The sequence below is a fragment of the Dipodomys merriami genome, unplaced genomic scaffold (assembly GCF_024711535.1).
Source record: "Dipodomys merriami isolate MVZ:Mamm:240054 unplaced genomic scaffold, mDipMer1.0.p SCAF_16, whole genome shotgun sequence".
NCBI classification, from domain to species: Eukaryota; Metazoa; Chordata; class Mammalia; order Rodentia; family Heteromyidae; genus Dipodomys; species Dipodomys merriami.
Genome location: NW_027202937.1, coordinates 3,808,264 through 3,830,298, shown reverse-complemented (window position 1 = coordinate 3,830,298; position 22,035 = coordinate 3,808,264). Strand labels below are relative to the sequence as shown.

General features: G+C 52.5%; 3 protein-coding genes across 5 annotated transcripts in view; all 3 read left to right on the top strand.

Moving 5' to 3' along the window:
- Ptk7 (protein tyrosine kinase 7 (inactive)) overlaps window positions 1-4,191 on the top strand; it is a 56,865-nt gene extending 52,674 nt beyond the window's left edge. The window contains exons 18-20 of the mRNA XM_070023694.1: window positions 1,885-2,036; window positions 2,451-2,629; window positions 3,350-4,191. Of these exons, the coding sequence (XP_069879795.1) occupies window positions 1,885-2,036; window positions 2,451-2,629; window positions 3,350-3,510 (492 nt within the window). The 3' untranslated portion in view covers window positions 3,511-4,191. The remainder of the gene's footprint in view (window positions 1-1,884; window positions 2,037-2,450; window positions 2,630-3,349) is intronic.
- A 4,315-nt stretch (window positions 4,192-8,506) lies between these two features.
- Window positions 8,507-17,971, top strand: Srf (serum response factor). Of its 2 annotated transcripts, none has more exons than XM_070023692.1 (7): window positions 8,507-9,391; window positions 10,911-11,177; window positions 13,172-13,433; window positions 13,973-14,092; window positions 16,338-16,529; window positions 16,797-16,873; window positions 17,094-17,971. In XM_070023692.1, exons 1-7 carry the CDS (start codon window positions 8,879-8,881, stop codon window positions 17,187-17,189), a joined length of 1,527 nt encoding a protein of 508 aa, XP_069879793.1. In that variant the 5' UTR covers window positions 8,507-8,878; the 3' UTR covers window positions 17,190-17,971. The 2 variants fall into 2 exon arrangements, with proteins under 2 accessions (XP_069879793.1, XP_069879794.1); XM_070023693.1 differs by lacking the exon at window positions 8,507-9,391 and adding an exon at window positions 10,030-10,250.
- A 2,350-nt stretch (window positions 17,972-20,321) lies between these two features.
- The window catches only part of Cul9 (cullin 9), a 37,308-nt gene continuing 35,594 nt past the window's right edge, over window positions 20,322-22,035 (top strand). For both annotated transcript variants that reach the window (XM_070023689.1, XM_070023688.1), the window contains exon 1: window positions 20,322-20,403. The gene's annotated coding sequence lies outside the window, so the exon portion shown is untranslated. The remainder of the gene's footprint in view (window positions 20,404-22,035) is intronic.

Sequence of the window (22,035 nt, the reverse complement as noted above, 5' to 3'; positions counted from 1 at the left end):
AGTTAGTCACCACGCCAAGTCCACTCTCTTCTGTTTCCTTTGAGTAGCAGCAGATTGTTCAGCTGTGTGCTGGCTCAGAGGGAGCAAGCCCAGTGAGGGCATGTGGCCAAAGCCTGTGGCCACTAGTACAGATAGGACGGAATTACAGGTGTGAGCCACTAGTGCTCAGAAAGCAGCAAATTTTAGTTTTGTACTTTAAAGAGTATAAAAGGTGCTGAAGGTGTGGCTCAATACAAGGCCCAGAGTTCAAATCCCAGTACTGCAAAAAAAAAACAAAACCAAACAAAAAGGCATAAGAATGGTTTGAGAATCTCTTACAAATCTTCATCTGGATTGACTTTATATTTTACCCCATTGGGTGGGTGGCTGGCTTTTTTTTTTCTTTCTTTCTTTCTTTCCTTTCTTTCTTTCTTTCCTTTCTTTCCTTCCTTCCTTTCTTTCTTTCTTTCTTTCTTTCTTTCTTTCTTTCTTTCTTTCTTTCTTTCTTTCTTTCTTACTTTCTTTCCTTCTTTCTTTCTCTCTTTTTCTTTCTTTCTCTCTCTCTCTCTCTTTCTCTCTTTCTTTCTGTCTTTGGGCTTGAACTCTGGGTCTGGATTCTGTCCCTGAGCTTCTTTTGCTCAAGGCTAGCACTCTACCATTTGAGTCACAGCACCATTTCCGGCTTTTTCTGAGTAATTATTGGAGATAAGAGTCTCACAGACTTTCCTGCCTGGGCTGGCCTTGAACCATGATCCTTAGATCTTAGCCTTGGAGTAGCTAGGATTACAGGCATGAGCCACCAGCACCTGCTTATCCTGTTCTACTTTTATGTCTATAAGTATATTATTATATTAAAAGTTTTTTCTGAGGGGCTGGGAAGGTGGCTCAGTGGTAGAGCGCTTGCCTTGCATGCATGATGCCCTGGATTCAATTCCTCAGCACCACATAAGCAAAAAGAAAAAAGCCGGAAGTGGCGCTGTGGCTCAAGTGGTAGAGCGCTAGCCTTGAGCTGAAGAGCTGAGGGACAGCGCCCAGGCCCAGAGTTCAGGCCCCACGACCGGACCCAAAAAAAAAAAAAAAAAGTTTTTTCTGAATAATTGAAAATAAGTTAATGACAGACTTGAAGTTTTGCAGTGAGATGGATGTGTGTAAAGCAATGTGACATTGGGTCTTGGTTTGTATTTGATCACCAGTGATGTTGGGCACTGCCCATGTTCTTATCTTTACCCTCCACAATTGCATTATGTGGTGGGTGACTTCTCCCTTAGGAATCCTGAGATTGACTCTATATACCAGAAGAAATACATAGCATGCCAATGATTTAGCCAGTGATTTCCATGGGTCCCAGGGACCCCTTTTCTTTTCTTTTTTTTTTTGAGGGGGGGTCCGGTTGTGGGGCCTGAACTCTGTCCCTTAGCTCTTCAGCTCAAGGCTAGCGCTCTACCACTTGAGCCAGAGTGCCACTTTCGGCTTTTTTCTTTTTGCTTATGTGGTGATGAGGAATCGAACCCAGGGCCTCAGGCATGCAAGGCAAGCACTGTACCACTGAGCCACCTTCCTAGCCCCACCCTTCGCTTTTCTGTTTGCCTCATGTGTGTGTGTGTGTCTATGCATGTGTGCTATTATTGGGGCTTGAGCTCAGGGACTTGAGTTGTCGCTTGGTTTTTTTCTTTCAAGACTGACATTCTACCACTTGAGCCACACCTTGACTTCTAGCATTTTGCTGATTAACTGGAGATGAATGTCATTAATTTTCCTGCCCACGCTGGCTTTGAACTGCAATCTTCACATCTTAGCCTCCTGAGTAGCTAGAATTACAGGCATGAGCCTGGATTAGGAAACTGTCAGGTTAGGTGACCCTAACCCCAGCCTTGGGCTCTTCTGACAGTCCCTTTCTCTCCCCAGGTGGCCTTGTGCACCCAGGTGGCCCTGGGCATGGAGCACCTATCCAACAATCGATTTGTGCACAAGGACTTAGCTGCTCGCAATTGCCTAGTCAGCGCCCAGAGACAGGTGAAGGTGTCGGCCCTGGGTCTCAGCAAGGATGTATACAACAGGTAGAAGAGCCTAGGTTGTGGGTCCCCACTCCTTCCCTAAGGGTGAGGGGCACACGGCAGATATGGTTGAGGGTGCAACAACAGATGTGGCCCACTTAGTTGCCACTGGAAGGGTCAGGAGGGAGGGCGCCTTTCCATCTCTAACCCCAGGTGCAGCCAGCTTTTGGTAGGAGGTCCAAATCCCTGATGCCTAAATTTTCTCTAGTGATGACAAAACATAGCCAGGCCCTGGTGGCTCACTGCTGTAATCCTAGCTACTCAAGAGACTGAGGTCTAAGGATCACAGGTCAAAGCCAGCCTGGGCAGACAAATCTCCATGGAGACCCAGCTCCAAGGAGGGCCAGGAATGGAGTAAGTCTGGCCTCCAGGCCACGGCCCCATGCACTTCCCTCCTGTGTTGCATCTCTATTGCAGTGAGTACTACCACTTCCGCCAGGCCTGGGTACCGCTGCGCTGGATGTCCCCGGAGGCCATCCTGGAGGGTGACTTCTCTACTAAGTCTGATGTCTGGGCCTTTGGTGTGCTGATGTGGGAAGTGTTCACCCATGGGGAGATGCCCCATGGAGGGCAGGCAGACGATGAAGTATTGGCAGGTAGGCATTGGTGTTCCCAGGGGATGATTCTAGATCACACACACCCGCACATTCTCTCTCCCTCTCCCTCTCCCCCCACCTCCCTCTCTCTCAGTGCCCACGCTGGTATTTAGGAGATACATAGATAGTGCCACTCCAATTCTCAGAACACTGAAATGTGGGCTGGGACATAGCTCAGTGGTAGACTGCTTGCCTAGCATGTGTGAGGCCTTAGGTTCCATTCTAGTAATGGGGGGAAATATAAATAAAAGAGAGGTATTCACTAGACGTTATGTTGAAAATGAACTGTACAACTTACGAATGGGGACAAAAGGGAAAAAGTAGAAAGAGCAAGGGAAGGGGTTACATTGTTGAAAGAGAGATGTACTCTTTATCTGACTTTCATAACTGTAGCCCCTCTATACATCACTTTTACAATAACCTTTTTTAAAGAAGATACAGAAGTGCTTTCATGTTGGTTGGCCAGTAGTCCTGTCCCAGCCATTCTAATGTCTGGCCTTGGCTCCTGCAAGACCTCCCCTATGAGCAAGAGTAAGCTTGGGGAGGATAGTCACCCCCGTTTGGTTACAAGATTCTGTGTACTCTGAGTCAGTGCCCACCTGTCACTGCCACACCCCAGATCGCCCCTCACATGGCTGCTTGTGGGATCTTTAGGCTTCACCGGGTATGTCAGGTCAGTAAGTGTTTGGCCTGACTCTCTGTCTTCTGTCCTCCCTACAGATTTGCAGGCTGGGAAGGCTCGGCTCCAGCAGCCTGAGGGCTGTCCTTCCAAGCTGTACAGGCTGATGCAGCGTTGCTGGGCCCTCAGCCCCAAGGACCGGCCCTCCTTCAGCGAGATCACCAACGCCTTGGGAGATGGCCCAGCAGACAGCAAGCTGTGAGGACGGAGCCCAGTAGGCTGTGCCTCAGGACACCTGAGGGGAGCCTGTAGCATGACGGGCAAGATCCCTGTCTTCCTCCTTGGCCCCGGGGTTCCTGCCAGAGCACAGCCGGTGCTAAGGTCTGGGCAGTGCCTAGGCTTGTCTCTTCCTCCCCTTCAGCCCTTGGACAGGCCATTTCTAACCCAGACTGGGTTACTAGGCCAGCCTTGGGCTGGGCATCTTTCTCTGCCACCCCTTCCCTCATCAGGGACAATATGGGAGCCTCAGGTAACCCCAACTTCCGGCCAGGTCAGAACTTCTTGGCCTTCTTCCTTTTGGCCAGGTCCAGCTCTGCCATTCATCTGCCGACTTTGCCTAGGAGGGCTAGGCTGGGGATGAGCTGGGTTTGGGGAGTTCCTTCACATACTCAAGTACTAGGCTAGCTCTGTACATACAGGGCCAATGGGCCTACCTGGGGGGTCTAGACCAAGATTGTGGAGGATACAGCAAGTGAGTCCTCCCCTTCGTGGCTTGTGCACACTAATCCAGACCTAGGCCTTCCCGTGCCCTTCCTTCCTTTCCTCATCCTAAGTGCCTGGCAGATGAAGGAGTTTTCAGGAGCTTTTGACACTATATAACCCGCCCTTTTTGTATTGTATGCACCACGGGCGGCTTTTATATATAATTGCAGCGTGGGGTGGGTGGGCATGGGGCGGAGGGGTGGGCTCTGGGGAGATGGGAGAGTGGGCCACCTCTGCTCTCACTTTTGTTGTTTGTGGGGTTTTTGTTTTTGTTTTTTTTTGTTGTTGTTGTTGTTTTTTTTTTTACACTCGCTGCTCTCAATAAAGAAGCCTTTTTTTTTACAACCTGTTTTTGAGATTCATTCTCTGCTTTTGGTCACAAATGTTGTTCCGTATTTCTCCTCGTGGATCGGAAGGGGCCCTGTGCCTTCATGGAGGCCGGTGGGCGAGGGGACTACCCATTCGGTAGATACTGGGCCTTCCCTCCAGTTCATAGGTGGTTGAGAGTATATGTTCCTATTTTGCAACCCATTGAGAGCTGCCAGCTGCTGGCTGCTGCCTGGTCTGGTCCTCATGCTCAGGTAAGGAGGGGTGGCGGGAGGACAGGTGAGACTAGGCTTGGAGAAGGGGTTAATGGCAGATGCAGGCTTTCAGACCCTTTAAAAGTCTAATAAGCTGCTTGTAATCGCAGCACTTGGAGGCAGAGGCCAGAAGATCAAGAGTTCCAGACTAAGCCAGCTCATATCTATAATTCTAGCCACCCAGGAGGCTGAGATAGGATCGCAGTTCAAAGCCAGCCTGGGCAGGAAAGTCCATGAGACTCTTTTTTTGGGGGGTCAGTCGTGGGGCTTGAACTCTGGGCCTGAACACTATCCTTGAGCTCTTCAGTTCAAAGCTAATGCTCTTCCACTATGAGCCACAGTGCCACTTCCAGTTTTCTGGTGGTTAATTGGAGATAAGAGTCTCATAGACTTTCCTGCCTGGGCTGGCTTTGAACCTCAATCCTCAGATCTCAGCCTCCTGAGTAGCTAGGATTACAGGTGTGAGCCACCAGCGCCCAGCCATAAGACTCTTATCTCTAACTACCAGAAAACTGGAAGTGGGACTGTGACTCTAAGTGATAAGAGTGCTTGCCTTGAACAACAGAACTCAGGGACAGCACCCAGGCCCTGAGATCAAGCCCCACCACTATACTCCCACCCCTCACCCCAAAAAGTTCCAGACTTGTCTAGGCAGTATAGCTAAACCCTATCTAAAAACAACTACAAGGAGTACAAACTCTGGAAAAGGGCTGGGATTATGGCTCAATGGTAGACCACTTGCCTAGCATTATCAAGGCCTGGGTTTGATTATCATCACACCAAGAAAAAAGACTGAGATAGAGAGGAAGTAGATGGATGGACCTGAGTAGAAAGATGTGCTTGGTGTCACTGCTCCAGGACCTACAGCCCCTCATCCTCTTACCTTTGTGTCATCTGCCCACACTGGAGCATGCTTTTTTTTTTTTCTTTTGTTGGTCCTGGGGCTTGAACTCTGGGCCTGGGCACTGTCCCTGAGCTCTTCAGCTCAATGCAAGCACTTTACTATTTGAGCCACAGTCCCACTTCTGGTTTTCTGATGGTTAATTGGAGAGAAGAGTCTCATGAATTTTCCTGCCGGGGCTGGCTTTGAACCATGATCCTCAGATCTCAGCCTCCTGAGTAGCTAGGATTATAGGTGTGAGCCACCAGCGCCCGGCTTGGAACATGCTTTTATGCACAGGCAGAAACAACATGAAGGTCTGTTAACAGTTTATTGGCCAAAATAAGTCACATAGTGAAACCAAATGTCATCACAAATAGGAGATACTGCAGTCACATAGTAAAAAGGGTATATGTACATCATCCCTTGGGTATTAGTTCCAGAACACACAACTTCCTACCTGTAGATAGTATCAAAATCTGCAAATAGTAGGACTGTTTGCATAAGGCCTCGGGTTCAAACCCTAGTGCCACCAGAAAAGAAAAATAAAAAAAGTTCTCAAGTCCCTGAGGCAAGATGATATATTTGTATATAACATATACATCTCTCTGTATGCAGCTGTTTCCAGCCACTCAAGGTAGAAGGAGAGGGTGGTGACTTAGATGCCAGCCTCAGCCAAGTTTGGACAAAATTAGTAAGGCTCTATTTCAAAAAAACAAACAAGAGCTGGGAATATGGCTTAGTGGTAGAGTGCTTGCCTATCATGCATGAAGCCCTGGATTCAATTCCTCAGTACCACATAAACAGAAAAAGCCAGAAGCGGCGCTGTGGCTCAAGTGGTAGAGTGCTTGCCTTGATCAAAAAAAACTCAGGGGGCTGGGAAGGTGGCTCAGTGGTAGAGAGCTTGCCTTACATGCATGAGGCCCTGGGTTCGTTTCCTCAGCACCACATAAGCATAAAAAAAGCCAGAAGTGGCGCTGTGGCTCAAGTGGTAGAGCACTCGCCTTGAGCTGAAGAGCTGAGGGACAGCGCCCAGGCCGAGTTCAGGCCTCACGACCGGACAAAAAAAAAAAAAAAAAAAAAAAAGCTCAGGGACAGCACCCAGGCCCTGAGTTCATCCTTAGGACTGGCAAAAGAAAAAAAAAGAAAAAGAAGAAGGAAGGAAGGGGCTGGGAAGGTGGCTCAGTGGTAGAGTGCTTGCCTTGCATGCATGAGGTCCTGGGTTGGAGCCCTCAGCACCAGGTAAGTAGAAAAAGCTGGAAGTGGTGCTGTGGCTCAAGTGGTAGAGCACTAGCCTTGAGCTGAAGAGCTCAGGGACAGTGCCCAGGCTGAGTTCAGGCCCCACAACCGACAAAAAAGAAGAAAGAAAAATGGTCTCAATAACTAAAATTAGAACACAGTATATCTTTCTAAAAAAAAAAAAGCCATTAAAAGAGTTAGGGGGCCTGGCTCAATTAGTAGAGCACTTTCCTAGTATACCCTAGGTCCTGGGATCAACTTTTTAGTGCTGTAAAACTTTTATACAACAATATTTAATCTTGCTTTTTTTGTAATACCCATTAATGTATTACTTTAAATGCTAAATTGGTGTCACTTATCAGTACCCATGAATAAGTCACAACCAAGTGCTTTATTTAATCTTAACAACAACAGTTAAGACTGGAAACATTATCCTCTCCACACATTATCCTTAAACACACATTATCCTTAAACACGTCCAGTGTGTTTAAAGGGATAGGAGATGAAGTAACTTCATCTCTGAAGTAATCTCTGGAATGAAGTAATTTACCCTAGGTAGCTCCAATTAACTACTCACTGACCTCTCAACTGTATGCTTTACTCTTTATCTCAGGAAATCTGAATCGAGTCTGGAGGGATAGGTACCAAACGCTGGTGACACAGAATGGTGATTTGGGATCAAGTCGTTTGTTACCAGGCACAAGATTTAACAAGAGACAGATACCAGATTTGCATAATTTCCGTAACACCCGAAGTCCAAAGTATTTTCACAACAGGCCTAGACCCAGATCCTGAACCTAAGCTTTACAGCACCCTAGATCTAACTCAAAACTAAACAAACAAACAAAACAACCAACTTTTTCTTCTGTGCTCCTTCGCAGGGAGCATGCCCGCGTGCATCTGCGGCTTCCCTGAACTCTTCTGTCCCGCTATACTTTCAGGCCTTCCGCTGGCCGTGGGGTGTGCTTTTTCCTCCGGGACCACCCCCTCTTCCAGCCCAGCCAGCAGCTGGAAGTCTTCACTGATCTCCATCTCTCCTCCCAGCCCCCACCAGGGACCGAAGAACGACGGTCTGGTCTCTCTCCCCGGGCCTTTTCCAGATGTAAGTCTGCCAAAGACACCCCCCCTCCTCCTCCCTCCCGCCCCCGAGTAAAGGATGATGAATGAGGACCTGGGAGCCAGACTGGTGGGAAACTGTTGATGTCTTAAAAAGAGGCGAAGGAAACGCAGGGGGTGGGGAGGGAAGGGCAGAGACGGAGTCGACGGCACTCAGGCCCCCTTCCTCCTTAGTAGGAAGGGGTGGGGAAGTGCTCCAATCAATCCCCGAACACCTTCACGGAATTGAACCGTATCTTCTCTCCTATGGCAAACCCCCAAGAAACTCAGGGGTTTGCCAAGTGTTTGGCTTTAGCTCCCTCCCTTCCGCAGTCGCAACTCCCCTGGGCTGGCTAAGTGTTGGTCTTTAGCTCGATTCCCTCCGGAGGACTGCACTCCCGTCCTTCCCAGACTTCCTCTTTGCTGATCCCTCCCAGTTCTTCACCATTTTCGGGCTGGGGGGCGGAGCGTTGCTGGCTCCCTCCGGCTCCTTTAAGAGGACTTGGCTCCTCCCACCTCGGAATCGCGTTCTGACGCGGGATGACAGCAGCAAGTTCGGTATGTCCATGCAAATGAGCTCTCCCTTCGGGCCAATAGAGAACGGAGGTGCCGGAACCGCGGACCAATGGGGCGGGGGCACTGGGGCTCACCATATAAGGAGCGGCCTCGCCATAAAAGGAAACATTGTATCTCTTTATATGGGGGGAAGGGTCGGGGGATCCCTCCGCCGCCAGCGCGTGGTCCCGGCCCCCTCCACCCGCTGTCTCGGCCGCGGCCAGCAGCCCCTGCCCCCCGGGGGACGCTGACGGCCGCCGGGCGCGCCGCCCTAGCAGACGGACAGGGGGCGCTGCGCCCGGCCTGGGGCAACCCGGGCCACAGGGGCAAGAAAGTGAGGGCCCAGGTCGGCCCGGGCGTGCAGGGGCCCCGGGTTCGCAGCGGCGGCCGCGGCCGCGAGAGCCGCACCAGCAGTGGCAGCAGCGCGAGTGCCGGGTTGAGCCGAGAAGCCCATGGCGGCGGCGGCGGCGGCCCCGATTCCTCGCTGACTGTCCGTCCGCCCTCCTGCATTGAGCGCCATGTTACCGAGCCAAGCTGGGGCCGCGGCGGCTCTGGGCCGGGGCTCAGCCCTGGGGGGCAGCCTGAACCGGACCCCGACGGGGCGGCCGGGCGGCGGCGGCGGGACTCGCGGAGCTAACGGGGGCCGGGTCCCCGGGAACGGCACGGGGCTTGCACCGGGCCGTCTGGAGCGAGAGGCTGCGGCAGCGGCAGCAACCACCCCGGCGCCCACCGCGGGGGCCCTCTACAGCGGCAGCGAGGGCGACTCCGAGTCGGGCGAGGAGGAGGAGCTGGGCGCCGAGCGGCGCGGCCTGAAGCGGAGCCTGAGCGAGATGGAACTCGGCGTGGTGGTCGGTGGGCCCGAGGCGTCGGCAGCGGCCACCGGGGGCTACGGGCCGGTGAGCGGCGCGGTGAGCGGGGCCAAGCCGGGGAAGAAGACCCGGGGCCGCGTGAAGATCAAGATGGAGTTCATCGACAACAAGCTGCGGCGCTACACGACCTTCAGCAAGAGGAAGACAGGCATCATGAAGAAGGTACGGAACCCCGAGGCCAGCCGGCCACCGGGGACCGGGCGGGCGGGGACGCGCAGGGGGAGCCCGGGAGCCAGGCAGAGGCGAGGCGGAGGTGAGAGGCGGCGTGTCCGCAGGAGGTGTGTAGGAGGGGAATGGCTGTACCGAGGGTGAGGGGGTGAGGGGGGGAGATGGAGAAAGGGGAGGGGCCGCCAGGGAAAAGTGGGGAGAGGGGACACGTCTGGGGAATCGGGAGGGAAAAGGCGCCGAGGTGGGAGTGACCGACTCCGGGGAGGAAAAAGAGGGCCCCGGTGGGGTGCCGGGGTGGTGAGCCGCAGCCATGCCGGGACGCGGGGGCCAGCGATCCCTGGTGTTCGGGATGGTGGGGGGGGGGCGTCGGGAAAGCTGGGGGCAGAAGAGATGGTGCAGGTGAAGAGGTTGTGACAACCGTGAGCGAGCCTGTGTAGGAGGGAGGTGGGCACCACCGGGGGGGGGGGCAGGCCGGGTGAGGGACCAGGTGAGGGTGCAGAGCCCCGAGAGCTGGTGGTGCTGCTTTGAGGAGCCAGCCGGGACCAAGTCCCGCCCTGGCCATGTGTCTTGCTTGCCTGTGCTTTCTCTGGAAACCTCGTGCTCCTGGCAAAGACTGGCGTTCGGAATCGCCTGCCTTTGGAACAAGTGGGGTTTCCAGCCCCAGAGCAAATCAGTGCGTGGAGTTGGGAGAGAAGTCAGAGAGAGTGGTAGAGGTACCCAGCATTCCTCCTGCCTATTATCCGGAGGAAGGTGGTAAGGACAGGGAGGCAGAGAAACTAGGAAACAAACTAGGGAACATCCGTTGGCTGATGTGTTTTATCCGTCCAATGGAGAAATCGGAGCTGCTTTCCAGGTGGGTTGTGGAACTTTGTTGAGAGTATGGGATGGCATCTCCCGGGTCTCCTTCCGGGGCTCATCCGAGTATTTGGTGCTAGTCATTTCAGACAGCTTTGTGTCTGTGTCCCTTGTCACTTATCATTGGAGAAGATGTCACTTATCATTCCTTTCTTATCCCTCCTTCAGAGGAGGGCTGTGGCAACAGGTTAGGATCTGTGCTGTTTCTGGGAGGAAAGGTGGGGCAGCGTGGGCTTAGAGGGTCCCCTATGGCAAAATGATGTGAGGATTGAGTGTGGGAGGGATCTAGCCTGTCCCTGTGACTGTGGAGAAAGTGGGCCTCTGTGTGTGAGGCTCCAGGCTCCAAGCCGTGTTGGAGAACAGTTAACTGGATCCCTCCATGTCCCCTGAGGTCACATGCTCCATCCCTGGGGGGCTGTGACTGTGCTTGGGGTATCTTCAGGTCGTTGAGGCCACTCCCACAAGGAGAAGCATGGGTAGTTTTTCTACTCCCAGCTCACCTTCAGATATCCCAAGAGGACTGCTCTGGAGTCATTAGAGGAAAGTCCTGTGGGAGTCAGGGCTGGAGATCACCTGGTAATGATTCTCTTTCCTACTTCCCAAGGAAGGTCAAGAGAAAAAGTTTTGCTGACCTGCCCATCTCCTTCCCTACTCCCAGGCCTATGAACTGTCCACGCTGACAGGGACACAGGTGCTGTTGCTGGTGGCCAGTGAGACAGGCCATGTGTATACCTTTGCTACCCGCAAACTACAGCCCATGATCACCAGTGAGACCGGCAAGGCACTGATTCAGACCTGCCTCAACTCGCCAGACTCTCCACCCCGCTCAGACCCCACCACAGACCAGAGAATGAGCGCCACTGGTTTTGAAGAGACAGATCTCACCTACCAGGTGTCGGAGTCTGACAGCAGTGGGGAGACCAAGGTGTGTTTGTGTCACCTCTGTGAGGGAAGGGAAAGGAAGAGGCCCCTTTCCCTCCCTAGCCCAGTACGGGTAAATAGGGGCCCATGGATGTGGAGTTGTGGAGTTGAGCTGGGTGAGGGCCCCTTTTTCCCAGGGCGCAGGTGTCCATCCTCTATTCCTGACAGGAGGCCGGCCCCCTAGATAAGCGGGCGGCCTCCGTGCCCATATAAGGCCGGCTCGGGCTCCACGCCGGCCTCCCGCCTGCAGCCCGCCTGCCTGGCAGGACCTTTGCATTCCTCCCGCCAGCTGTCTCCCCACTGGGGGCGGGGGTGTAGCTTAGCCCTGCCCTCCTGGCAGGCTGGGGCGCCTCAGAGTAGGAAGGGAGCAGGTTCCAGGGTCCTGGGAACACAGCACCGTTGGCAGCTAGGCCCACTGACCTGGCTAGGGACTGACTCCTTCCTAGCTAGCTGCTTTTGCCTTCAGGATGTCGGGCCCAGGCAATTAGCTAGTGCATTTGCCGCCTGCTAGGGTTGCCGGCCTTAGTTACGCCACCCCCCTTCCTTTTACCGGGTACCGGGTAAGGAGAGGGGGCGGGGCTTCCTTCTTGCTGTCTGGGGAGCTCCACCTTCCGGGTGGCCCTTAGGTAACTGGCCAATGGGAAGAAGCGGCACTGTTTGCCTTAGCAACGCCATCGCCAATCAGGGACCTTGAGCTCTGCTGCTTAGCAAACATCCCGTGCTGCTGACCTAACACTAGCTTTTTAAGCGTTTGGGTCTAGGTTTGGTGGCTTGGCTTGGTGGCTTAGTTCTCAGCTCCTGGTTTCCTTCTTCCCCTTCTAAGAACAGAGGCTCCCTGGGGGAAAGAGTCAGTGTTCCAGGCTCCCCCTCTAGTAGTTGGATTAATTTATTCGAAGAAAATTCTGGTGAATGAGTAAGTTCCTTGGTAATTTAAGGATTAAGCATTTGGCATAAAGTTACTTCATTGCCAAACCTCCAAACCTTAACTTTCCTGAAAGTCTCCCAATCCCTGTCTCAGAGCCTGGAAGATCAGAGCTAGAAGAATCCTTTTGAAGAGAACATAGTAGCTCAGCCCTTATATTTACAGGACAAGACAACACAACCGAGTCTCAGAAAAGAGAAGAAATGATCTGATCTCAGGATCACACAGATGGTTATTGCCAGCACCGAGAACAGACCCTAGAACAGAGAACACAGGGGTTCAGGGGATTATGGTGATGGCTACCATAATTACAAAAGCAGCAAGTATTTGAGTCTTCTTATGCTTCAAGTGCCTCCTCCCCCAACTCCAGTCCTGGGGCTTGAACTCAGGACCTGAGCACTGTCCTTGAGTTTTTTGCTCAAGTCTAGTGCTCTACCATTTGAACCACAGCTCTACTTCCAGATTTTTTTTTTCTGGTCTTGATGCTTGAACATTGGGGCCTGGGCACTGTCCCTGAGCTCCTTCTGCTCAAGGCTAGCATGTTACCACTTGAGCCACAGTATCACTTCTGGCTTTTTCTGTGATTTAATTGGAGATAAGAGTCTCATGGACTTTCCTGCCTCTGCTGGCTTAGAACCTCTAGGATTAGTTGTGAGTCCCCAGTCGGGGTAGGTTTTATCCCTCTTTTTTTGTTGTTGTTGTTGGTCAAAGGGCCTGAACTCTGGGCCTGGGCACTGTCCCTTAGCTCTTCAACTCAAGGCTAGTACTCTACTTCTTGAGCCACAGTGCCACTTCTGGCTTTTTCTGCTCATGTGGTGCTGGGAAATCGAACCCAGGGCCTCATGCATACAAGACAAGCACTTTACCACTGAGCCACCTTCCCAGCCCTTATGCCTCTTTTAAAGAGATAGGAAACTAAAGCACAGTGGCTCCATAACTTGTCCAAGTATCCAGTAGCAGATAGATGGTAGAGATTGGATTTGAACCCAGGAGCATTGATGTCATTCTGGAGTCTCAATTCATACAAAGCTACTACAGGGTGGAAGCTGACTGTTGCATCTTTTCTCTGGGTATAGGACACACTGAAGCCAGCATTCACAGTCACCAACCTGCCCGGTACCACCTCTACCATCCAAACAGCCCCTAGCACCTCCACCACCATGCAAGTCAGCAGTGGTCCCTCCTTCCCCATCACCAACTACCTGGCACCAGTGTCTGCTAGTGTCAGCCCCAGCGCTGTCAGCAGTGCCAACGGGACTGTGCTGAAGAGTACAGGCAGTGGCCCTGTCTCCTCTGGGGGCCTTATGCAGCTGCCTACCAGTTTCACCCTCATGCCTGGTGAGTCACAAGGGGCAGGGAAAGATTTGTCTTCCCTGGGACAGAGGGAGCATGCTGAGTAGTTTTAGGGCTGGTACCAGGACAACCTCTTTCTCTGTGGAGGAGGCTGAGGGGTGGTCAGAGCCTGAGAGAAGCCTCTTATGTCCCATTTCTTACCGAGACCCCCGCTGTCTTTGAAACTTACTAAAGTTACAACTACACATTCTGGCCTTGTCTAGCCTAGTCCTATTCCTCTATTGCCATGGGGACAGTAGACATTCTACTTCCCTGTCTTATCTCTTGTCTGGAGGGAGATCATGTCCTTGATAGGTCAATGCCAACTTCTGGGTCAATTGAAGAAGGTAGAATCAAGGCCTGGGGCAAGAGGAAGAAGGCAGAAACTGGAGAGGTGATTCGGGGCATGATTTCTTGGCTCCAGGAAAGATAGAGATGGGAGTTGGGGACCAGTGTGCCAGACCCAATCATGGAGTTTTCAAGTGTGTTTGGTACAGGTGACAGCTGGGCATGATGGAGCCCAAGTAAGACACTGTGTCTTGTAGGTGGGGCAGTGGCCCAGCAAGTCCCTGTGCAGGCCATTCAGGTGCACCAGGCGCCACAGCAAGCGTCTCCCTCTCGTGACAGCAGCACAGACCTCACACAGACCTCCTCCAGTGGGACAGGTATGACTTGGATCCTTCTCTCTCTCTCCCTGCTTTTCCTCCCTACATGAGGTCCAGCAGAAGGTAGCCAGCAATGCTCCTCGCATACCTAAGGTTGGGAGTTAATGAAGAATACACTGAGGCTCTTGGCTTCATGCTTATGGGAAAGTCAGGTGCGGATAGTTGGGTTTTGAATTCCACTTTGCGGTGGGCCATTATGGACCTCTGAAGCTACCTCCTCCCAATTTAGGAAGGAGAAATCGTTTTCTTTTCTTTTGCCAGTCCTGGGGCTTAAACTCCACATCTGGGCACTGTCCCTGAGCTACTTTTGCTCTACCACTTGAGGCACAGTGCCACTTCCAGCTTTTTCTGTGTATGTGGCACTGAGGAATGGAACCCAGGGCTTCCTGCATGCTAGGCAAGCACTCTACCACTAAGCCACATTCCCAGCCAGAAATCATTTTCTTAATTACCCAGAAGGACTTCTAGAGCACTGGTCTCCTTGTGAGATAAGTGAATTGGTATATTTCCTCTCGGGTTATCTTTGGCCACACTCAAAATTATTTTACCTGAGAGCTTGTGGAAATGCAAAATCGTAAGTGTCACCCTGAATCTATTGAATGAAAATCTGCAGGATCAATGACTTGTGCATTCCCAGGTAACTGCATTCTGGGTTTTTTTTTGTTTTTTGTTTTTTTTTGGGTCCGGTCGTGGGGCCTGAACTCTGGGCCTGGGCGCTGTCCCTCAGCTCTTCAGCTCAAGGCTAGCGCTCTACCACTTGAGCCACAGCACCACTTCTGGCTTTTTTCTTTTTGCTTATGTGGTGCTGAGGAATCGAACCCAGGGCCTCAGGCATACAAGGCAAGCGCTCTACCATTGAGCCACCTTCCCAGCCCCATGCATTCTGTTTAATACTTGAGAAGTGCTTATTTAAAGGTGAACTAGGGGGCTGGGAAGGTAGTTCAGTGGTAGAGTGCTTGCCTTGCATGCATGAGGACCTAGGTTTGATTCCTCAGCACCACATAAGCAGAAAATGCCAGAAGTGGCGCGGTAGCTCAAGTGGTAGAGTGCTAGCCTTGAGCTGAAGTGCTCAGGGACAGAGTTCAGGCCCCACGACTGACCAAAAAAAAAAAAAAAAAGGTAAACTGGGAGCCAGGCATGGTGTTACATACTTGTGATCCCAGTTTTTGAGGGTTAGAGGGAGAAGAGTTGTGAGTTCAAAACCATCTTGGGCTACATGGTGTTTGAAGCCAACCTGAGCTACATTGTCTCAAAATAAAAGGTTATGGTGTGAATTTGCTAGGGTGAGTTTAGAACGAGGGAGGAGAAGAAGGAATAAGAACAAATACAAGCTTGGCACTGGTGGCTCATGCCTGTAATCCCAGCTACTCAGGAGGCTGAGATCTGAGGAATGCAGTTGAAAGCCAGCCCAGGCAGGAAAGTCTATGAGACTCTTATTTCCAATAAACCACCAGAAAACCAAAGTGGCCCTGTGGCTCAAGTGGTAGAGTGTTCACCTTGAGCTGAAGAGCTGAGGGATAGTGCTCAAGCCCAAACTTCAAGCCCCATGACTGACAAAATAATAATAATAATAATAATAATAATAAGAAGAAGAAGAAGAAGAAGAAGAAGAAGAAGAAGAAGAAGAAGAAGAAATGAGTACCAGTGGCTCATGCCTGTAATCCTAGCTACTCAGGAGGTTGAGCTCTTAGGATCACAGTTCAGTGACAGGGTCTGGAAACAGTTCAGTGGATGGACAATCCTATTAGATTGTACAAAGGACACAGCACAAAGCTGGGCGCTGGTGGCTCACGCCTGTAATCCTAGCTACTCAGGAGCCTGAGATCTGAGGATCGCGGTTCAAAGCCAGCCTGGGCAGGAAAGACCGTGAGACTCCTATCTCCAATAAACCACCAGAAAACCGGAAGTGGCGCTGTAGCTCAAGTGGTAGAGCGCTCGCTTTGAGCTGAAGAGCTGAGGGACAGTGCCCAGGCCCAGAGTTCAAGCCCCACGACCGACAAAAAAAAAAAAAAAAAAAAAAAAAGAAAAGAAAAAAGGACACAGCACAAGAGAACAGTTTTTTAAGGTTGAGTTTTTTGTGTTCAGAGAAAAATGAGGCTTTTCTTAAGGATAGATGCAAAGGAACAGTCCAGTCAACTCCTGCCCCAGGGACAGAGTACAGAGACCCCAAAGTCTTGAGTCATAGGGTGGGATTTATCAGAAGGGATCAGTTCTTAGCTCACTGATATGCATCTGTGTTTTCTAGTGACGTTGCCTGCCACCATCATGACGTCATCCGTGCCCACAACAGTGGGCGGTCACATGATGTACCCTAGCCCCCACGCGGTGATGTATGCTCCCACGTCAGGCCTGGCTGATGGCAGCCTCACCGTGCTCAATGCCTTCTCTCAGGCACCATCCACCATGCAGGTGTCCCACAGCCAGGTCCAGGAGCAAGGTGAGGGAAGGGGCAGGGCCAGAGCAAGGAGGACCTTTTCCTCCCTTACTGTCTTCCCACATGCGCCACCCATCCTCGTCCACTCATGCAACACTTACGCCCCTCACACCCACACATACCCTCACCCCTGGGGTGAGAACATACTGGGCTGCCCTCCCTTGGGCACTGAAGTCTGAGACTAACCAGTCACACACCCTTCCTCGGTGGGGGGGAGGGGAGGGTGTGCTCCTCCTGGGCAAGTGAGTGAGTGTCTGGTTCTCCATGCAGGTGGCGTCCCCCAGGTGTTCCTGACCGCACCGTCTGGCACAGTGCAGATTCCTGTCTCTGCAGTCCAGCTTCACCAGGTGCGTATAGGCATTTCTCACCCCTCCCACACCGCCACGTCATCCTGAGCCCTGAGCCGCGCTGAGCTCATGACCACGTGGTCAAAGCCAGACTCCTTAGCTGGGATGGGGGCATGTTTTTCTGCTCAGGTGTGTGGTGAGTAGGTAGGTAGGAGTCTGAGCTGGCGGTTGGTCCTGCCTGCCTTCCTCATCCCCCCCCCCATCCCCCTTTCCCTCCCAGATGGCTGTGATAGGACAGCAGACCGGGAGCAGCAGCAACCTCACTGAGCTACAGGTGGTGAACCTGGACGCCGCCCACAGCACCAAGAGTGAATGATCCGTCCGCCACCCTGGACAGATGGCCCACGGGATGGCACCACTTATTTATTGTTGCCTTTTCACGTTTTCTTTACACACATGTTGACGGGCCACAGGAGGGAGGCGGGGAGAAGGAGTGGGCAGCTACAGGACTATGCCCTCTCACTCCAGCCAAAGAAATGGGCCTGCCTGCCTTCCCTCCCCGTCCTCCCTCACCCTCCTCCCCTCCTTCCTGCTCTGCCTCCCATTTCTACTGATGGTGGGGCTCTCCTCCCCTCCCCCCCCCCAAAACTCCCTGTGCCAGCTTGGCTCGATGTTTGCCATGAGTATTAACTTACCCAGCAGGACGGTGCCCCCCACACCCCGTTCCCACTCGCAGACCTTCTGTGGGACTGGGCACTGTGTCCTCCCCTGAGGAAGCAGTTTAGGGCCCTCTGTCCAGCCTCCTTGCTGACCCCATGTCAGTACTATGTCTGCCACAGGCTTGGTCAAAAGAGCTCTGCCCTTGCCCCTCAGGGAGCCAGCTGGGGAGATGGGAGCTTCTTCCCTCCCGCCGCCTCCCTCTGCCCTTTCAGCTCCTGAGGAGCTGGGCCTGCGCACTGGGCAGGTTCCTGGGGCCACCTGCCCTGCTTTGCCGCTCCCATGGACCTCCAGGGGCTCTGGGGTTGGAGGAAACCACCAGCGTTCCCTTCTCCCCCTCGTCTTCCCCCCTCTCCTCCCAGCTGCTTTAAAGTTGATTTTGAACTTTTTATTTGAGGAGACGAAGTGAAAACAAATCTATAAATATATATTTTTAAAATATTTAACTTTTTTTTAATGGCGTTTTTCTCATCCCCTTCCCTGCCCAAACTCCCCCTTCCCTGGGGAGCCCGGGCTCCCCAGAACTGGCTGGGCCCCTGGGGAACAGAGCTACCCCACGAGCAAGGGTCCACCAGTTGTGGCAGGGGAGATTCTGGGATTGCTGGTCCTGGGTTGTTTCCAGGAAGAAAGCCCCGGGGAGGAGCCCTCAGGCCATGCCCCAGAGTTTGGGCTGTTGCTAGGGAGAGGGAAGAGGGAGACCAAATATGTGGGGTTCAGGGGGGGTGGGAGGGTGTCAGGTCGAGGCAACTGACTTCATTTGTGCCACATGCATGGGCATTGCAGCCTTGTGCACCCCCAGGCCTGCAGCTGCCTGGGGCTCAAGTTGCAGTGAGCAGGGTGGGGTCCGGGAGGGGGGGGAGAGCAGGACTGAGAGTGGGGGGGTCAGAAGTAGGAGCAGCTCTAGGGCTGAGTGCCGCAATGGGGAGCCAGCAAGGGGCAGCTCTCCCAGGAAGTGAGCAGCTACTGTAACTTTTTTAAATTAAGACAAAAAAAGCCTTGAAGAAAATGACTTTATTTTTCTAAGTGTAACCTCAGTATTTATGTAATTTGTACAGGGGCCATGCCCCACCCCTCTCTGCTCCTTGGGGGTAGTCCTTGAGGGTGGGTCAGCATACGGGGAGGGTCTTTTACCCTGTGTCACGGCCGACCTTCACCACCTATATCCAGAAAGGAGGCTTTTTCCAGACTGGGGCAGCAGATGGGGTGGCGTCTTATGAACCCCACATGGCTGCCTTCAGTAGGAACAAGCCTACTTCTGTGGTTAGATGAGGGGGTGGGGAAGATATTTACGCACAGCCTAGGTATCACCAGGGATGATTTGCCGACGTTTGGGAACTCCTTAAGCTCTAATCCCCATTGCTGTCTTGCCCCAGTCTGGGGTACTAAGATGGAAGTCACCTTTCTTGGCTTTCTTCTGAAGATAGCTGGGGCTTATGGGTGACTTTCAAGGCTGGGGCATGGCAAATCAGGCCGGAGTGGGGGAGCTTGGGACTCAGGTCTGTAACTGCCCAGCCCCTTTCTCTGCTCTTGTTTCTCTCCACAACCACTCACCCCTCCCCTCCCCACCACCCATGGAAGGAGATGTTGGATTCCTTTTCTCCTCCTTACAAAAGACAGACCCAGTGAGTGAATCAGGCAAAGTGCTTAATAATGTGTGTTGTGTGAGCATGGCCTTGGGAAGAATGGGTGTCAGGGATGAGGTGGCATTTCCATGTGCAGCAACCCTTGGTGTTTCCCTTCCTTGGTGGCTCTGGGGTGTGTGTGCGTGCGCGTGAGCGTGCCTGAGTGAATGTGTATGAATGTAGGGTGTGTGTATCAGTGGTTTCTACTTCCCCTGGGATGCCATCCCAGGAATAGTGGACATAGTCACAGTCCTATGTACAGAGCTTTCTTTTGTATTAAAAAAAATTACTCTTTCAATAAATGTATCATTTTTGTGCACAGACTGGGGTCTTTGACTCTGTCTTTGGGGTCTTTTCAATACAAGAGGGGTGAACATGAAACAATCCCCAAAATTCCTCCAAGAAGTAAGTCTGGCTGCTTGCTGAAAGCAATTAAAAAAAGAAGAGTACCTGGACTGGGACTTGAACTCAGGATAAGAGTACTCTCCTGTAACCTTTCTCACTCAAGGCTGGTGCTCAACCCCTCCATTTCTGGCTGTTTGCCGGTTAACTGGAGGTAAAAGTCTCATAGACTTCCTTGCCTGGGCTGGCTTGGAATTGTGATCCTCCAATCTCTGCCTCCCCAGGAGCTAGGATTACAGGCATGAGCCACCAGTGCTTGACTTGGAAATAGCCGTTGAGGGGAGTTTTGAGGCTGTTGGATGTCTTTATGAGATTGGAGTGGGGAGGCCTTCTTTGTCCCTGTGCAGGGTTTTGCTCAATGCTTAGACCAGCACAGAGTTGGACGCTTTTCATTAACAGGCCAAGCGGTCCAACCAACCAAAATATTAGGGAAACCTATGGGACACGCAATTTAACTGAAAAATCTGGGCAGCCCTAGGGTGCGAATGCGGATGTGAATGTCCCACAGTGGATGCTCCGATGGAGGATGGAGCAAGTCGCAGTGGGGGGGTGGGTGCTTCATGCCTGGTGGGCTGGAAAGCGCCGCCCCGGACCCTCTGGCAGCGCACCGCTCCCCACTCCCTCTCGGCAGGGGCGTGTAGCCACCCGCGGGCACTACGCATGCGCCACGCGCACGCCGTTCCGCCACGCTCGCTCGGCGTGGTCCGCGGTGGGACCCGTAGCCGCCCGGCCGTGCGTGCAGTCACCGTGTGACCCGGAAGGGGGCTGCTGAGGAGGCGGGACCGGGGACGGCGGCAGACCGGTTGCTGGGTTTCAGCGAGGGCCAAGCCTGGCGGTGGGAGGTGAGAGGTGAGCTCTGCGCTGCAGACCCGGTCTTTCCCCCACCTCGTTCCTGTGCGGTCCCTTAACCCCTTTCGGTGGGGGCTGACGAAAGGACATTGGTCGGGTCCTGTCACCCTGTGGGCCGCGACCCCCTCACCCTTGCCCCGCCCCCCATTCCCGCGGCTGTGGTGGCTGCCTGCCCCGCCCCGCCCCGCCCCGCCCCGCCCCGCCCCGCCGGTCCCAGGCGTGGGCTTGGCTTTGCTACCTGCGTGCGTGCGTGCGTGCGTGCGTGCGTGCCTGCGTGGGGAACTCATTCAGAGCGTCCAGACCTCACCTCCATCCCCTAGTTTATCGCTGCCCGACTGCCCCTGACCCCAGGACCCTCCTCACCCCCAGCCCCGGCCTGATCTGCTGCGCATCACCGACTCCCTGGTTACCTCCCGGCCTTCCCACGCTGCGGCCTCCTGCCCCATGGAGGTCCACATTTTATGAGTCTTCACTCCTTTCTTCCGCTTGTCTTCCTTCCCTGTACCTTGACATGCCCCTGGTCCTGATATCGCCTCCCCCTCCCCTCATCTTACCCACATCTTGCTTAACCTTCTCTTCTCACTCGCATGATTACATGGCTGTATGCCCCACATACCTCTTCCTGATCATTCTATTTACCAGCTTAACTTTTGGGTTGTCTGAAGACTGTCCCTACCTTCTCCAATGGAGAGCAATATTAGATTACATTTGGTGATGTGCTAAATCCTGTCAGAAGTGCAGTATATTACATGACAGTAAGTTTTTGCGACGCCTAAATCATCATCATTTTGCCAGGGAGCTCAAAGTAGATAGTAAGTGAAAAGGGATTTCAGAGTCACATTTATCTGACCTTGAAATCTACTAAATTGCTTCTCTCCTTACCTCATTCCCTACCCTCAACCCCATGAGTACTATGTCCATCTATATCTATTTGATCTAGACCTTTACCACACATCTAGCCTAAGTGCAGAGTGACTTGGTCTTTTTTTCCTACAATGCTATCTGTTCCTTAGGCTGCTCCCTTTTTCTCAAGACATACTTTTCCAGTCCAGCTATCTGCCCTCACACCCCACTTCCTTTCATTTCTTTTCTCTTTATCTTCATGACCCACCTCTTTAGAGACTCTGTCCTGTCTTTTGTACTCCTTGTCCTGCCCTTTCTCCAGCCTCCTTTTTCACATTCTGGCTCCAGTCCTTCCTGTAGAACCATGTCATCCTTCTAAGTCTTGATCTGTATCCCATACACTCATACCCATCCTACTAGTCTACCCAGATAGTCCTGTCAAACTATTATTTTCTGTACTGGAATCTTCAGATTACTCTTCTCATTCTTTGTAACTGTTGCCACTTCTTTATGAGTGTGTATGTGTATGGTGCTAAGGACCTAACCCAGGACTTTATAAATGCTAGGTAAGTGCTCCTCCTGAGTTACATGCCTCACCCGCTTCTTCCATTTCTTTTTTTTTTTTTTTTTTTTTTTTTTTTTTTTTTTTTTTTTTTTTTTGGTCCGGTTGTGGGGCCTGAACTCTGGGCCTGGGCACTGTCCCTCAGCTCTTCAGCTCAAGGCTAGTGCTCTACCACTTGAGCCACAGCGCCACTTCCGGCTTTTTTCTTTTTGCTTATGTGGTGCTGA

Excerpts from the sequence above, each read along its gene's own strand:
- Srf (XM_070023692.1), top strand. The coding sequence starts at position 8,879 with ATGTTACCGAGCCAAGCTGGGGCCGCGGCGGCTCTGGGCCGGGGCTCA. Across the intron at positions 16,530-16,796 it reads CAGCCAGGTCCAGGAGCAAG|GTGGCGTCCCCCAGGTGTTC; the intron begins GTGAGGGAAGGG and ends TTCTCCATGCAG. Across the intron at positions 16,874-17,093 it reads CTGCAGTCCAGCTTCACCAG|ATGGCTGTGATAGGACAGCA; the intron begins GTGCGTATAGGC and ends TTTCCCTCCCAG.